General features: G+C 38.4%; 1 protein-coding gene across 1 annotated transcript in view; it reads right to left on the bottom strand.

Moving 5' to 3' along the window:
* LOC144770636 (podocan-like) overlaps positions 1–12,625 on the bottom strand; it is a 77,027-nt gene extending 64,402 nt beyond the window's left edge. Inside the window, exons 1-2 of the mRNA XM_078655334.1 lie at positions 12,591–12,625; positions 12,428–12,501 (exon numbers count right to left, since the gene is read on the bottom strand). Of these exons, the coding sequence (XP_078511460.1) occupies positions 12,428–12,501; positions 12,591–12,625 (109 nt within the window). The remainder of the gene's footprint in view (positions 1–12,427; positions 12,502–12,590) is intronic.
* Positions 12,626–14,222: the final 1,597 nt, after the last annotated feature.

Below are 14,222 nucleotides of genomic sequence, written 5' to 3'. Positions count from 1 at the left end.
GTGGTGAGAACCTTGATTTCTATATTTCCATGTGAAGCACAGTATAGGAATATAAAAGTAATCGGAAAGCTTTTATGTTCATATTAAAGAGGGGGTGTGAGAACTAAGTGAGGCAGGCAAAGCGTGTGTTTTAGTAGCCCTAAAACAAGAGAATGTATAAGGTCAGAGCAGGTTCGTGCTGGAGTTGCTTGCTTGTGGTCGTTTCCAGAGGCGCAACCAGAGCGAAATTTCGGGGAGTCTTCTTTACCAAAATATGATCTTTTCAAGACCTGTGAAGTACTCGGGTGCGGCTGTGTTTGTGCGCTCAGGAAGCTGTTTGAGAGAGTCCGGGGCAATGGGCGATGCGCACCAGGTGGGGTGTTTGCTAATTATCCCACGATGATGTTGCTCCTGCGTTGCAAAAAGAGAAGGGAAATTCTGAGAGAAAAAGTGTCTTTTTAAAGGATTTCCCTTCTCCTACAATGCGAATCACCTGGCATGATGTCTGCACTTCTAAGTAGTGAGTAATGTGCATGCTCTCGCAGTCTCACTGCAGTGCAATAAAGAAAAAAAAACGGATGAGGTTTGCGAGGCCCGAAAGTAGACTCCCATAAAGACCTGTTTCGAGGCCACCTAAAATAATGTGCTGTTGCTCAGACATCCACAGACACCCCCCCCCCCCACACTTAAAACCGGGGGGGCAGTGTTATGTTTGGAAAGTTGTAGATAAAATTGTAGGCTAATAGTGGTAATTTTTGTGTGTGCTTTTTGGTTGATAATATCATCTTAAGTACATAGGTTACATTTTTTTAGATACTATCTATAAAGTTGTCTGTGGTGGGTTGCAGAGAGAGTGGTGTGGGGTGGTGGGGTGCAGCGGAGAGGTGAAAAGTATGAGGTAGTGCAGTTACATATAAATTGTAAAGGTGTTTGTAAATAATTAAATAAATACTTGTTGTATGTTCTATGGCACTAATTGTCCTGTTAGTGCTGCTCTGTCGTGTTCACTCACGTTGCAGCACTGGGTGTGGAAGGCGTTAGTAGAGGGCTTGTAATTGTATATTATAATTTTAACATAGTGAACAAATGTGAAAAATAATTGAATCTATTTTTTTCTGAAAATTATTTCATTTGGATTAAAATTTGGAAACGCCAAGAAGGAGTAAAAAAAAAGAAAAGAGAAGAAAAATATATATTTGTGCAAAAGGCAAAAGTTTGTATTTGGGAAAAATGGGAGTAGTACAGAAACACTTTGTTCTACTATCAGTACAAGATGAAAAAAAGATCACACAAGAGGAAAAATAGGAATTTTTCAAGTAAGGTGAAGCAGAGTTCAATTTCAAATACCAGGAAAAGGAAAGATGATAAAGAAATAGTATCTGTTACTCGGAGACAAAAGCAGTTCATGAAAATCATCAGAGTTTTTCGATCTAGAGTGGTTCAGAATTCAATGAAAGAATACTTCAAATATAAAACAAATGTTTTTGAATTGAAAGAGAAACATCGTATTGAAAATGTAGAGGATGGTACTTTCAATTTAAAACAGAAGTTATTCATTGTGATTTTGAAGAGAAAGCATTAAACAGAATGTTAAGTTGTTACAAGGACTAGATCTATGTCACGTAAGAAAATATACTGAGAAGTATGGGCATTCTCTGGCTTGTCTTTGAAGGAAAGTTTGTAAAAGTGTTTTTTATCAGTTGAGGATGTTAGCAGCATGTTATTCAGAAATGCGGAAGTTTGTGAGGAAAGTGTACTATGTAAAAAGTTCTGCATTATTTTTAAGTGAACTGAGTACAAGTTTTTTATATGCTTCTTTATTAGTTGTTCAAAAAAATTGTGATGATATTGAAATGCAATATTTTGGTTCAGAGGAGCAGTTCATAGAAAGTGAAAGTTTGAGAATTACAGGTATTGGAGGAGATGGGAAAGTGATTAGCACTGATCAGTTTGAAGAAGAAATTGGAAAGTTTAATGTAGTGTGGTGTGAAATACGAGACTATGTTTGTGTTTGTTGTCGAGGTACTGATTATAAAAGTCAAAGTAGGAATGTTGATTTGTATTTGAAAAGTGAAAAGGAGAACAATGGTAAGTGGGTAGAATTTTCAATTTTCTTGTTGGTGGAAGGTCAATTTGAGTTAGGTAGTAATCAACGTATATGTAAATATCATTTTAACAAATTAGAAGAGAACAAAATGCCTTTTAGAGCAGTACATAATAAGTTAGATTTAGTAGCTATTCTGGAGGAACTGGCAGAATTGAATACATATGAGTCTGTTCTAATTCAATGTGATAATTATTTTCAAATTATAATTTGGATGGAGCCTAAAACATGTAAACTATCACCAACAGACTTGCAAAGAGGTTTGAAGGAAGACTGGTGTACTTACCTTTGGATTTTAAGAAAAATATTGAAACTATTGCTGGAGTGAAAGAGGAAAATTAGGCAGTAGTCATTCTAGTAAATGGTGTAGTAACAAAAAGTCGGAAAATATGGAAAGATTTTGTGGGTGTTAATAAAGTTGAAAAGGCTACCTTATATCTTATAGAGAGCAATATTTATTACAAAACTGGAAATGTGGGTGAAAAGGTAATAAGTTTAGAAGATGAATGTTGTTGATCGATATTCTGAAGCTGCAATCAGTACAGGTGGATCATTATACCGTCCAGCTTCTCCTGTAGGAAACAGCGTTGGATAATAATGACCTTCTAAGGTTTACTCCCATACATTCATTGGAGTTCACTGTGCTTTTTTCATTTCAAATAACTCACTGCTGCTTCCTATTACTTCTTTTGATTGCAAAGGATATATTGGGTAATGTTCATAAATATCTTCTGTCCTTGACTTGTCCACTTTCTCAATTTGATCACTTGAAATTTCAGATTATATTCTGAAGATCCTAGATTTCAACAGTGCATTTTTTACATATTTCACCTTTTGTTTGAAAGTGATCTGTCTTCTCTGTTGTATGCAGTGAACCACATACTTAAAACTAAAGTTCACCAATAAGTTCTTTCTGCAAAAGAATTTGTGGAGAAAGTTCAAGAAAGAGATGACAATTTAGAAGGATACTTAATCAATTTGATGGCATGTCAACGTGGAACAAATGAGTATTGGTATTGTCGTCATGAAGAACTCAAGTGTATGTTACGGAACGTAGGTACAAGAACATGGTTTGTAACACTTAGCTGTGCAGAGTATGCGTGGAAAGATTTGCTTGACTTTCTAAGACAAGCTAATTCCAATATAAAAAATGTAGAACTAAAGACTCGTGGTGAACTGTGTTCATTGGATCCTGTAAATGTTTGTAGATATTGTAATGATAGGTTTCAACGTATAATGTCTTTTGCCTGCAATAAAAACAATGCACCTCTTGGAGAGGTTACTGATTTCTTTTGGAGAAAGGAGTATAAAGCAAGAGGTGCACCTCATTTACATATGCTACTATGGTTCAAGGTTGAACCTAAATTTGGAAATGATTCTGGTGAAACAGTATTATCTTTCATTGAATAGTATGTAACATGTGAGATACCAAGAGAAGAAGGAGATAGAAGCTTGAGATAGCAGGTTTTATGTTTCCAAAGCCACAGTTGTTGAAAGTATTGCAGAATAAAATACAAGTTTAAAGGAAAAAATTACACCAGATGTCAGTTTGGTTTCTCCTGTCCAGTCATTTGTAAAGGAAGAGTAAACTTTTTTTTTCTTCTGTAAGGCACATAATGACTCGGAAATCTCAAAAGAATAACTACAAGTTAAAAAGAAGAGAAGTGTCAAAGTTATCAATGTTTCCAATCCAGTCATTTTAAAAAATGTGGAATGCGAACATGGACATTCAGTATGTTGCAGATAACTTAATTGCTGTTGCATTTTATGTTATATCGTACATAACAAAATGAGAAAAAATAGAGTAGAAAGAACTGTGGGAAGAAATTACACAAGAGAAAAGCCTTAGTGAAGAACTGTACAGATTTACTTTGAAAATGCTTTCCCACCGAGAAATTGGATTGTATGAATGTTCAGACTGATTGTGCTCTTCAAGTTTAAATTCAAAGTCACGAGGAATCATTTGGCTAAGTTTAGATCTTGCCTGAAAACAAAATGGAGTCTTGAAATCATTTGAAGAAATTGAAGAATTAGCAGTAAATGAAGCAGACCGTACAGACAATCTTAAAACTAATATGTTCGACATGAACTAACTGAAAAGGAGTGTACATCTGGAACAGCTATGTCTGTATGAAGTACTTCAACATTACAGCTTGATAAGAGAATGTAAAAGAAGGAAAATATGCAGTAGTTGGATGTCATGGTTGTTTAGTAAAACATGCAAAGAGTAATCTCATAAACCACAAGAAAGTTTGTTGGGAAACGTTAGATAAGGGAGAATATTACTATTTAGCACTTCTGCAACTGTTTAAGCCATGGTGAAGTGAAAGTGAATTATTTGGAGACTTTGACTGTTACGAAGTTACATGTAAAGGTAGCATTGCATGTACAATTTTTGCTATATATTTAAAAATTTTGAATGATGAAGTTGAACAGGAAAAGACTATTGCAGCTGAAATTAGTAATGAAAGTTCTCAAGATAGTGAGACTAGTGGTCCATGTAGTCACAATCTTCTTGGTCGACCAATACTGGAAAATGAAGCAGCCATTGCTATGCATGAAGTTGAAATTGCAATGCGGTACAGCAGGTCCGAGCAGTGAAACAGGGTCTTAATTCTATGATTGAGGATGTCAGAAGTTAAAGTGTGTGATCATTTCTGTGTACCCCCTCTGACGATCCTACAATGGACGATGTTAGAATGAATCTTAGAGTGGAGATGAAGGTACTCCTTTTGACCGGGTGCAACCAACTGTAGGTCCCAATAGTGGAACAGTGTCTTGATCCCACAATGGATGATGTCCGATATAACTTGCTCCTAGTTTTTCACAGAACTACCTCTGTTGAGGTGCATCACAGTGTGTGCTTACGTAGGTAACTGTTGTACAGGATTATTGGGTTTGGTTGACTGTAGTCGGTGGAGTAAACTGCGATGCAGCAGGTCCGAACACTGAAACGGAGTCTTGATTGTATGATTGAGGATGTCAGAAGTTAAAGTCTGTGATTATTTCTGTGTACGACCTCTGACCAGGTGCAAGCAACTTTAGGTCACAACGGTGGAACGGTGTCTTGATCTCACAATGGAAGATGGACGATATCACATGTTGTTTGGTTTTCATCGAACTCTCTCTGTTGAGGTGCATTACACTCTGTGCTTCCGTAGCTAACTGCTGTACAGGATTATTGGGCTTGGTTGAGTGTAGTTGCTGGACTACACCGCGGTACAGCAGGTCCGAATACTGAAACGGGGTCATGATTGTATGATTGAGGATGTCAGAAGTTAAAGTCTGTGTTTATTTCTGTGTACCACCTTCGACCAGGTGCAACCAGCTCTAGGTCCTAATAGTGGAACGGTGTCTTGATCCCAGAATGGAAGATATCCAATATAACTTGTTGCTTGGTTTTCATAGAACTTCCTCCGTTGAGGTGCATCAGACACTGTGCTTGCATAGCTAACTGTTGCACATGATTATTGTGCTTGGTTGACACCAGTCAGTGGAGTACAGCGCGATACAGCAAGTCCGAACAGTGAAACGGTGTCTTGATTCTGTGATTAAGAATGTCAGAAGTTAAAGTGTGTGATGATTTTTGTGTACCCCCTCTGATCAGTAGGTTCCAACAGTGGAATAGTGTCTTGATCCCACAATGGAGGATGTTAGAACTGCATGTGAGAGTGGAGATGAAGGAACTCCCATCCACCAGGTGCAACCAACTCTAGGTTATAACAGTGGAATGGTGTCTTGATCCCACAATGGACGATGTCTGACATAACGTACAGGTGAATTTGCAGAGGTGCTTCTGTTGAGGTTCATCAGAATTTGTGCTTCCGTAGTTAACTGCTGCACATGATTAATGGCCTTGGTTGACTGTAGTTGGTGGACTACACCACGGTACAGCAGGTCCGAACAGTGGAACTGGGTCTTGATTCTATGATTGAGGATGTCAGAAGTTACAGTTTGTGATGATTTGTGGTATCCCCTCCAATAAGGTGCATCAAACTCTAGGTCCCAACAGTGGAACGGTGTCTTGATCCGACAATGGAGGAGGTTAGAACTTCATCTGAGAGTGGAGATGAAGGTACTCCCTATGACGGATGTATGAAGGTACAACGTGTGCTTTAACAACGCGTACCGTTACCACGCAGGTTTTACAACGCAAGTCGTTACAACGACTTGCGTTGGGGGGCGCTGGATAATGAATAGTTTAATTTACTATTCCAACTCCAGTCCCCGTGGATAGTAGGGAAGGTGTTGGATAGTAAATTAAACTATTCCCTATCCTACAGCGCCCTCCAGCTTGCGTTGTAAAACCTGCGTGGTAATTGTACCACGTTATGAAAGTTTTGTTGTAAAGGATGTTTCCCCCTATGACGAGGTGCAAGCAACTGTAGGTCCCAACAGTGGAATGGTGATTGTATGATTGAGGATGTCAGAAGTTGAAGTTTGACATTATTTCTGTGTACACCCTCTGATCTGCTGCAACCAAGTCCATGCTTTCGAATTGAACTGTACATGGCTGTCAGGTGTTAATGAATAGTGAGTTTGGCCTACAATGCAGACAGAAGTGTTCAAAATTCAGATCGAGGGGTGATTGTTTAATTATATAATCCAGTAATCAAGTACCTACAACGTCCATTGGAATATACATAATATGTTTTTAGTATACTTGCTTGAAGACATTTTTTTAAATGACTTATAGGTTTACTACAATGACCAAATTTAATTTGTAAGTGCAAAGGAACACTGAATAGTCTACACAGTAGACAGCAGAAATGGTCTTTGAATTGTTTTGTTTTATTTATTGCATATTTTCTGCAATTTATGTTGTTGTCTTTTGTGAAGAGGAAGTGAGAGAAAGTATTCATGAATGTCTGTGTGAGTACTGTCTACAATTAACACTGCAGATAGCTGTGTTCACAATTCAGATCAAGTTGGTCTTGTAGATGACGCAGTTCTGTAGGAAAAGACATTGCTCCAGTGTGCTCTGTCTACACCATGAATATGTATTATTACAGGCTCCAGACACGCTTTGTGTTGCTTCACGTATGACAAACTGTGTAGCTGAATTCCAACTGACGTAGCTGTGGGCCCTTGCTGACCACTTTCTCTGGCCTACACTGTAGACAGCAGTGTTCACAATTTAGATTGAGTTTCTATTGCTGATGATGTTCTGTTGATGGCAACAGATATTACTCAAAGTACGGCCTGCCCGTCTACAGCACACATCATCGCTTGTTGTTGACATGCTGAATGATTTTGATGTGGCTATCTAAGTGCACTAGAACTGATGGACCCTTTATGATACAATCTTTTTGTGTATTATTTCTGATCTATTAATTGTGTCTCAGTATACCATAAGTTGTGTTTCTTTTACAATAAAATATGTTTCTGTATTATTTCACATCTACTGTCCCTGTCCCTACCTTACTGCAGTACAAACTATTGATTAATTTATTATTGAATGTCTGTGTGTGATCCAATGATTACTGTTGTAGTAGATTATAGCAACAACTATTCCTTGAGGAATGGTTTACACTGACTCCACATGCATCCACCACAGACGTCACTGGATATGTGACCCTGGTAATAAAAAGGTGTTGAGTGCACGTGCCCATACCCACTTCCACTATATATGTGTCTGTATGTTCATTAACTATGCATGATACTGCCCCTGGGCCGTATTACATAACATTGTGCTCTGGGCAGTGTATGTAACTATGTTACCTCTGGTAGTGGGGAAAACCTCAGTTATGTAACTTTTAGGTGTATGGCTATCACAGGTGGAAGGCTATTTTACAGACCATGAGTATTGATGAAGATGATGGTTGCATGTTGTGTAAAATATGTGTACATTACAAAAAGTTTAGAAAAATGCTCTCTAAGCAGAAGAGGCGTGTCTCATCAAATGCAGTACAGAGATTGACTAAAATGGGAATTGTTATGAACTATTGAAATGTTTTTTTTATGGTCACATGGCAATCGCGCACCTAGTGTGCAAGGAGACCGCACCCGACGTGATTTTGAGAAAATATATTTGCTAAAATATAAGTTTAAAACAGTTAGAAATATATAAATATTTAAAATATGTTAGATTATCGCTTGCTCTCATATACACTTTGAAGTTATTTAGATATAGTTTTGAGACAAAAACAAATGAGGGATAGGCATACGTGGCGCAACACTGTATGTCTATGATGTAACACAGGGTGTGGTAGTCTGCACTCATCGCATTCCTAAAGCGCAGCGGGCACGACCCCATACATACATGACGTAACGCGTGGCTTGATAGTGCGTATCCATCACATACCAAAGTAGCAGCTGGCGCGACCTCATATGTATATGTTGTTATGAGAGACGCGGTGCCACAAACACGTTGGATACAGAATGCACATCATTTAAATGTGGTGGATTGGATTCACGTGCTGATTGAGCTTAGTAGACTAGCGGTACAGGACTGTAGTTTTCTCCCCCCCAAAAAAAAGATATACATATTTTTGGGGGAAGATAAAATACATTACATAATTTTTAAAGTTTAAAAAAAAGATAATTGAGTTGCAAAATATTTAAAAAACAATTAAAAAAATATAGGTTTTATAAATATTAAAATATGAAATTAACATATAAAAAACCTTTGCAATTCACTGAAAAAACCATAGGTTTTACAGACGTTATAGTTAGTTATTAGCATTTAAAACACCTTAGAAATTCACTGAATAAACCATAGGTTTCCGGGACGTTATAGTTAGTTGGACATTTGACTCATCTAAAACCAGAGAAGTTTTTCAGTTATAGTTAGTTGAGCTAACTATGACTTGCGAGCCTGCAATGCCCTGCTGATGATGTCACATATTACATCACTCATGACATGGTCAGTCACATCACTGATGACATCTCTGGTGATATCTCAAATTACATCACTGATGACATCACTGATGACATCATCCACGTGATACTCTGATGCACACACTATTGCCCTAATATGAACTTTGATACAACCATTCTAAAATGCAGACTACTATTTGTGAAACCATACACACGAGAATGCCATATACTACATACCACTCTCTATTTCCTAGGTCTACACGCACATTCAGTCCCTTATACATGTAGTTACTCATCAATACAGGACTATAATATACACTCATACATCTATACATGCAATCACACTCTGCCACTCATCCATAGAGTTACTCACACACCTAGTCAGTAATGCAAATAATCAATCACATACACATTTACTCATGTATACAGTTATACACACCAACTCCGTTATTTATAGACATACCACATCACTTATTTATATAGATACTAACACATATTTACTGTATCCAATCACTGATAGAAGCAGGCACTTATTTATACACCCACTCTTCAAATAAGTTAGTCTCACGTATACTCATTTATATACTCCAACACTCACATATAGTGCTTTAAACATATGTAGTTAGTTACAGATATACCACTGAGACATTCATTCACTCACCAATACACCCATACACACACTAACTCACCCATACCGCCCTTCCCAGATACACTTTTTAATCCATACAACCAGTGAATCACCCACTCAGACATCTATGCACAGACTCATACACCCCCCCACTCACCCACACAGACACTCAGGGGCCCATACAGATACTCAGACAACAAATCAATAACCCATACAGACACTCATGTAGCTATTCAGCAACCCATGCAGATGCTTACACACCAACTGAGAGACTAATACAGACTGTCACACAGTTTAGTCACTAACCCATGCATTCAGTAAGACATGTTCAATCACTCACTTATACATTCAGTCACGCACCTACTAAATAATTCCTTTAGGCACTTGTAAATGCATTCATTCTTCAATACACCTTGGTATAGACTTATATGAAAACACACATTCTCTGGATGATGTCATCAGTGATGTCATCAGTGATGTCACTGACCATGTCATGAGTGATGTAATATGTGACGTAATCAGCACTGCATTGCGGGCGCGCAAGTTATAGTTAGCTCAACTAACTATAACTGAAAAACTTCTCTGGTTTTAGATGAGTCAAATGTCCAACTAACTATAACGTCCCGGAAACCTATGGTTTATTCAGTGAATTTCTAAGGTGTTTTAAATGCTAATAACTAACTATAACGTCTGTAAAACCTATGGTTTTTCAGAGAATATATATATACAAAGGATCAGCCGTGGTCCGTGCAGGTAACAGCGGTGGGGCAGTAGGGCTGTGAAAGGGGGGATTTCAAGGGACAATATAGAGGGAAAATTAAATACCTGCCCGTCCCGCAGCTGTAAAGGATACACCTTTGTTGTGAGATAATCACATAAATAGGGCATGGGTGGACAAGGAGGGAAGTTAGGTTAGAGGCAATTAAGCAATGCACTCCCACAGGGTGCAAGCAGATAAAAAAAGTGTTCACTCATGTCAGCACTGGAAGCAGTGGAAGGATAACACTCATCCAATCAGAAACCATGGAAAACAAATACTCCTGAGCCTGGACTAACAAAATAATAGGGAGGCATGCCATCGAATAGGGAGCAGGGAACGGAAATAGACATGAAAGCTGTTCTTTCATGAACAAGGGGGGCTGACCCAAAGCTTACTTTGTTAATGTTAAAGTTTAATGTTATTTGAAACGGACAGCTGCCTATAACAATACCACAAATATATGTTGTAGGCAAAAAGATTCTGAATAGTGGGAAGTTCATAACATTATTATTATTATAATATTATATTATGTATAGATAAAAAAATAACTGAAAGGATTATGTTCAAATATATCCCTGGGAACGACTCAGCTAACTACTGTACATTATTTTAAACTAGCCCCTGCATCAGTGAGCTGCCCTATACAGATTCCTGCTCCAGGTATGCAGGAGGTCTGAACACTGGAGTCATGGATTACATTTGCATCTAGATTCAGTTTTGTTCCACACAAAACGGGTGTCTTCTCATGCTTTATCATCTTCTCAAAGTCGATTTCATTTTTGTTTTTATTTAGCTATAGCTTTTTTTTATAGTGCACGTATCTCACTTGTTGCTGTCTCAGATCTGTTGATACAATCCCTCACTTAGACAAATCTTACATAGTAATAAGCACAAGCAATATTCAGCTAACCGCTAAAGCACTGTCCGAACTATTTCCCAGTGAGATTGACCTGTTCTCAATTTATTGAAGTTCAAAGTACGGAAGCCTCAGTCTATCCCCTGAGATTCTAGCCGGGGACCCGTAGGCTGCACAGGGATCCATACAGCAGATGCTCGGCCAAATGGCCTATCTTAACCCCACTTCAAGTCATTTACCATCCAATCGATTGACTGTTCTCAGGTTTATATGATGATGACGGAAAGTGTACAGTGCAACAGCTAACCTGAGGGGTTCCCTGGCATTAAAGCTGAACATCTGTTGAAGACATCTAGTGAAATGCTCTAAGAGTAGATGAGTTTTTAAAGTTTCATCTGAACAGCATTAGGCCAGGCTGGAGCCTGAAATGGGCGTGGCAGGCGAGAAAGGCAGGACAAATTTTACCAGCCCAGACTCAGTTCATGAATGGCTGGTACAAGCCATAATTTAGAAAGAGAGTTCAAAGAGTTTAATGGGGAGAAAACTATTGAATATAAATTGCCTGTGGAGTTGGATTAATCAAATAGAGTGGCAACACCAGCAGTTCCCACCCTGCACATGACCAGACCGTGGCTGGCTGAAGACAGGCTTGCTTTAGGCACAACAGAGGTCTATGGAGAAGATAAAAAATTTACATATTGCAAGTTAAACTGCAAATAGTAAAAAATAAATAATGTGTATAAATTACATTCTGGCTAATAAAAAAGCTAAGATGCAGAAATAATGCTGCTAAACCTGTAAGCTCAAATATTCGTGTCTCTGCCACTAAGGCTCCTTGTTTCTTGATGAAGTACAGTTCTATGATCAGAGATAATTGAGTCAGTGTGCACTTGATAGTTTTAGGACAGATAGCCGCCTGTTAACCCGGTCACATGATCTTTCATTGTAATTTATTACATTTCTGTGGCAAACCTCACCACCAACCTCACCGCCCACATGGGTATATAATTACCTTTGAAGAAGAACAGAACGTTCTTCTAGAAAAGCAAAATGAACAAAAGTTGCATCTCCTAATTTCTGTATATGAACCATATAGCACTCATGTTTTGTAGAAATGTACATCTCTCACCTAATTCCGTTGATGTATACCTTTCAAAGACGTTTAACTTGCTTTTAAATGTAACATGCAGATATTTTACCGTAAAATAGCACAACCACATAATTCTATGTATTTAGTAAGACCGTAATTACTAAAATACAGCGGATAATCGGAGAACTTACTGGTCTGCTGTTCACGTGATAATGCTGCAAAAAAGGAGGCCCAGATTAGAAATGTCCTCGCGCAGGTCTTCATGCTGGAAAAGAGAAAGCGCCCTATGAGAATACTGCTTTGACCCACCTGCTATGTTCTTGCATCGATCTTAGAATCCTTCGGCTATACTACCTGAAAGGGGCTCTTCCTAACTTCATGGAAGCCATGGCTAATCAGGGGGCCGCTCTGTAATACACCGATGCCACTCTGTGCACTGATGCTTGCTCCTTACGACATTCTCCTCCTGTTCATCTCTGTCCCTTAGGAGGACAGGTCTGTCCCTTAAGTGAGCGTGCCGTAGTCACGTTTTCATTTACTGGGTCGAATGTTGACTTGGGATTTTCACACACAAATACTGAGGAAGGAAAAATGTCACTAGTTTTAGACGGAGAGTAGAGGGCAGTAAACAGCAATAAACGACTGTCCCTGCTGACATTAATGACTACACTGTCTTATGAAAATTCCCACACACTCAGCCCTTAATTGATGCCGAGCTGCCTGGTAACTTTTAGAGCTCTCCTGTACCCATTCTAGATTAATATATTGCATTCTTTTATTTCCAAACATTTTATTAGCCAGCTTCTATTAACTTCACAATGCTTCTCACTCTGTCACGACAATAGAAATAAATTGCACAGAAATACTCATAAAAACGTAAATAAAATACATCTTAAACGTGTATTCAGGCTCTTACGTTGGGTTCCATTTTATTTCAAAGTATTGCAAATTTCAATGTTAATAAATTCTAAAAATCTCCCATGTCCAACCGAATTGAAGAAGAGATAATATTTGGGGTCACAACCTAAACGAGTGCAAAGATATTTAACAGAGAGCTTAAAAAGGAGTTGAACTTTGCCACTGAAATAACAAGGGCACTTAAAGTGGGACACTGTTCTGTAGATTCCACCGAGAAACCCAGAGATGTCTTAGTTAAGCTGTCTGACTCAAGACAAATAGAGAGGATTGTGTGGTGGACCAGACAAGCAATGCCCTTCCTGTAAGGTAACAGTTGTATAACCCGCTTCCAGTATCTTTCAAGACCCACACTTCAAAGATGGAGGAAGCGTGATCCAATAATGCAGGTATTGCACATGAAGTAAATCAAAGAATTATGCCTATTTCCAAGGCGCTGTAGTTTACATGGAATGGCTGGGAGAGAAAACGGTTTGCCTTGCCAGAAGGTGAAAGGCTCATGCACCTAGAAAAGAGCTCTGCACATTTAGATACTTCTTCTACAGCAGCAGAGTGTCATTGACCAAAAACAGATAGTGTGCAACATATAATGCCACAGAGAAGACAGAGAGGCAATTCTAATAAGAGTAGAAGGAGTCATACTCTGAGTCTGCTGCACAACCATGTATGTCGGGGGATTAGAACGAGGGGACTTGGTGTTGGAAGAGCAGCAAAGTTCTGTTTTTTAAATTAGGTACAACTAAATGGCTATTTTCAAGGACTCTACTTTTTTTGACAGGAGAGTAGATAGGATTTTGTCAGCTCTTTAGGGGTATGCTAGATTGTTTAGGGTATTGTTGTGGCCCAGGTGACCTTAATTATTTTGAAAGTTGAGATAGAGGTTTTTGAGGAGCTTCCTTATGCAACAGTGATAACAGTAATCTGAAATATATTCAACCTACTCACACAGTGTAAAAAACCCTAACTTCTCATCAAAGCACAGGAATTATGTAGTTACACTAGATTGAATAATGTTCTTTCAGGAAACTCATCTACAGTAAAGATACCAGTTTCTGATGCAATGTAGGACAA

Source organism: Lissotriton helveticus, chromosome 1_1 (assembly GCF_964261635.1).
Source record: "Lissotriton helveticus chromosome 1_1, aLisHel1.1, whole genome shotgun sequence".
Taxonomy (NCBI): Eukaryota; Metazoa; Chordata; class Amphibia; order Caudata; family Salamandridae; genus Lissotriton; species Lissotriton helveticus.
The sequence above is the reverse complement of the archived record's forward strand: the minus strand, read 5'-3'. Positions and strand labels throughout refer to the sequence as shown.